A 4251-nucleotide genomic window follows, 5' to 3' on the forward strand; every position below is an offset into this window, starting at 1 on the left:
GAAAATCGGTCTGCAATAACGGGAAATGGTGTTGCTGCTCTGCACTGTTTGCCAGATTTGGGTAAGGCAATTATTAGATTTTCATTTTTGTACAGGTTGAAGACAAGCTCTCTGGCACCCGACGCGCAGCTAACTAACCTACGCCTTCTTTGGTGGTTGTAGCTTCAATGTTGCGAAACTAAAGCTACAATGAATATAAAGGATAGCATGGCCCTTAAGCATCAAAATCAAGGACAAATATTGAGATTTCTTGAGTTGGTAAGAGTAAGTTACGACGTTCCACGGGTAGCCCAAAGAAGAATTTTGACAATCTGGAACTTGATCAGTTCGTTATCTCCTTAACTGTTGTTGGCTACTTTGTGGGGTGTGTTTTGGTGTGTTTCTCAGAACTGGTAAACTGCTTATTGATTGGACTGATAAGGTTTGCAGATAAAAGGCAAAGGCCGAGCTCACTTAAACAAAAGCGTGTCGCATTGTGGATAAGTTTTGACTCCAGCGTGCCGTTAAATACAATTTGGGGGATTCCTTAATAATGCCAATTATGATATCCTTAACGCTGTGCTGTATTAATATCATTCTTGTATTGACGGTAGTGTCCCTCCCTTTGCCTGACTCCGGCCCGCATTTGGGCATTGACTGGACACAGCCTATCAGGCTAAAGCATCTATATGCTGCTAGAGACGGACTTCATCTTCAAATTAGGAAGGATGGAATAGTGGATGGATCTCCCCAACAGAGCGCTCTTAGTGAGTAATCGGCTATAGGTTACATCAGTAAGTAGGTTAGTGGCAGCACGAGCCAGATAGGCTAGCCTGAGTCATAGTACGTTACTTTTATTTTATTTAAGCTAAAACTGTTTGGCAGCCTACCATGCATTGTGTTCTTCTATGTAATTCTTAGCAGACCTACCTGTAACGTAACCACGTTACTGCTTTGTGTGTGTGTGTGTAGTGCCCTAGCTTTACGATGGATGGTCTAGGTGAAAAATATTGCTTGGGGGGAATATTGAAAGTTAAAATGTACATTATTGTCTACGCCCCAGGTTTGATGGAAATACGTCCTGTTGATAACGGCTGTGTGGCCATAAAAGGAATCGCAAGTTCTAAATTCTTGTGCTTGGAGAGAGATGGACGACAGTATGGATCTGTAAGTAGCTTTTTTCATGTAAGCAGCAATTCAAATGAGCAAGAGCAGATGGAATGTTTTAGGCTGATGGTATCAAGAACACCTGGCTGGCCATTAGTATGTAAGGCTGTGTAGATTCTGTTCTGTACAAAATTATGTTTCCATTAATGCATGATTACCTATTCTTATGACTTAATGTCATGGATCATTATTTGAAGAATGTAGATGGAATTGATTTTAAAACATTAAAACAATAAGGTGACAGCTGTGTTACAAGTGCAACCTCTGTCCCTTTGTGCATGTTTGCACTGTTAAAACTTCATTTAAAAGAAACAGCATGAACAACCTTGGCCTCTATACCTAATGCAAACAGCTCTCTAGGAACTTTAAACACGGCGGTCATTTAGTGACGACAGAGAGCTTGTCACACGTATTCCATGGACAGTCTTTCATCATCGCTGTCAGTCTTATCTTTCTTTCTACACATCTTTTTAGCACAGTTACGTGAGAGATGACTGCGCCTTTGTCGAGCAGATCCTTCCAGATGGATACAACGTCTACAGTTCCAGCAAACATGGCACCCTGTTAAGCCTGAGTGTTGGGACCAGCAGCCAGGCCCGTGGTCATGATAAGGGCCCCAGCAGTCATGCCCAGTTCCTGCCCATGGCCAATACTCTGAAGCATTCAGAGATCTACCAGAGTGACTCAGGCTCTCTCTCTGAGCGCCATCAGAGCATCCCATTAAACCTGCAAATAGACAGCATGGACCCTTTTGGAAAGGCTTCTCAGATCTACATACAGAGCCCTAGTTTCAACAAAAGATGAGGAATATTCCTCAGCATTGCTTCATAAAATATTTAAGCATTCCCAGTGAGGACAATGGAAGGCAAAGAAGGCTCGGATCCAGATAAAACAGGGCCGAGAACAATCCGGTTAAGCATGTGAATATTGCAGACTCTAACACAACTCCTAATCAGAACCAAGTGAATGACTCCAGTGCGTTGTATTCCATGGATTTTCTGACAGATCTTTCAAAAGGTTTCTACTGTATTTAGGATGTACTGTTATTTTTCCATTATGTTTTTTAAGGGAAATTCTCAGTTTTCCCAGAAAGGAGCAGTTAGTCATCCCATTTGTTGTCTGACTTTTTGTTCTAAGCATGTAAATATTTTCAAGTCTTAACTGTAAGCATTTCTAGGTCTAAGACCATCTATGAATGGAGGGGTATTAATGCATAAGATCTTTTTGTTAAGATGTATTACATTTTTAAAGGACACAGTTATATGGTTATGGTTTTGTCAAATTAAGTTAATGGTTCCTTACAGCCCCCTAGCTGTCCGTCCTGTGTGTGTGTGATCCAGAAACCCCAATGTTCGTACACCGACCTGGCTCTGTTAATAGGTAACAAAAAAAAGTAGCTCAGAGTAAGCCGTAAACCATTCCAGCCTTTCAACGCTTTGCCTCAGGAGCATGGAAAGGTTGGGGTGTAATTTGATTGGCTATTGAGATCAACAACCAGAATCACAGACTGTGCCTTTCAATACAGCCTGTGATGCTTATTTATTCAGCACACCAGAAATCATTGTAACATTTTTTTCTCTGAGAACTTTAAGTGTATGTGGTTTTGCATATTTTTTATTTTTTACATAAACTGCCCATATTTGTATGATACAAATAGCCTCCAGTTGTACATTCATGATGATTAATCCAACAAAATGAATCAAGGATAAATATATGGTGTTGATATTTATATATATGAGAAAGTTGTTGGTTTTAGCGGGAGCCAACTGTTTTTTTTCCCCAGTTTTTTGGGATTATGAATATCATATTCATAGTTCTGTATTAGTGACAAAAAAGGTCTGTTATTACACCTGTATTCACCAATTTCCTTTTCTCATTCAATAGGTTATTTATCTCGCTGGCATATCCTTCATTACAAACAGGCTGATCTCAATCTCAATTGACCGTAATTTCCTGACTATTGGCCACGGTTTACACATTGATTCTGTGAAATTTTTCGCAGTCCTGTGGTTAAGATTCGGATGCGATCTATACATGGCCATGCATTTTTTTCGCCTGGAAGTTTATAATGCACACAGTTACTCTGCCAGGTAGAATGTTTTCATGTGTTCTAATGACAATGCAAAAAGGATGAAATCAATTATGTATGGCTTTTAATTTTTTATAAGACACAGTTTCTTTAAACATACTTGTGTATGAAATACCCATCCACATCTCTTTCAAAAACATGAATATCTTAACACTTCCAAAGACATTGTGCACATTGAAGCATCAGCCAAAGCATTATGCACTGCCAATTTAAACCAAACTTAATTCACATCTTTATAACCACTATAATATAGGCCTTTTCCATAGCCTCAGGAAAACATTAGGCTCTGATTGATATCTCCGTCTTCTGAGAACACAAGGTGATTTATTTGTGAAGTGAACATCACTCAAGCATTTTTAAACAAAGATAAAGCATGTCCTAGCGCAAATTAACTCTAGCTTTAAGTTCCTCAATGGATTCATTTTGATATCTGGTGTCACACAACTGGCTTGCATCTTGGCAAAACCGAGCCATGTTTCTACTGCTGGGTCAGATTCCAGTGTTTTATAGGTCTTGGGGTCTGCAATTTGTAGTGTGGCACTGCCTGCTGTGGCTCCTCTGTTGACAATTTCTCAAACAATACCTGTGCTAAAACTGCCAGGTCAGGAGGTAAATCAAGTAAATTGTATTACTGAAAGTACTTGAAGATATTAATGAGAAGATTTTCAGAGTTTACTGACACCTACCGTTCAATGATAGTCTTAGATGATACATTAGATTTAGGATTATTACAAATAATCTCATAAATGTACTTCCAAATGAAAGCTTAATTTAAAATAAACAAGGTAACAAGGTTATCTTAGTTAACTAATGTTATCATCGAAATGGAACACACCATATGAATGACAATGACTCGGAAGAATGAGCCATGTCTCATTGTAGGCCCACTTTTTTCATAGTCAAACATAAAACAGGACACAAATATGCAGCAAAAAAAGGTTTATTCCGGTTTACACAGAGAACAGTTCAGTACTGTAACCAGGCCTGCTCAACCCCACCTACCCTTCACAAAAATG

General features: G+C 39.2%; 1 protein-coding gene across 1 annotated transcript; it reads left to right on the top strand.

Annotated features, from left to right (window-relative positions):
- Positions 1 to 532: 532 nt before the first annotated feature.
- On the top strand, positions 533 to 1950 carry fgf19 (fibroblast growth factor 19; the record flags this gene model as incomplete). Its single annotated transcript, XM_080843384.1, has 3 exons — positions 533 to 746; positions 1043 to 1146; positions 1621 to 1950. 3 exons carry the CDS (start codon positions 533 to 535, stop codon positions 1948 to 1950), a joined length of 648 nt encoding a protein of 215 aa, XP_080699510.1.
- Positions 1951 to 4251: the final 2301 nt, after the last annotated feature.

The sequence above is a fragment of the Sprattus sprattus genome, assembly GCF_963457725.1.
Source record: "Sprattus sprattus genome assembly, chromosome: 8".
NCBI classification, from domain to species: Eukaryota; Metazoa; Chordata; class Actinopteri; order Clupeiformes; family Clupeidae; genus Sprattus; species Sprattus sprattus.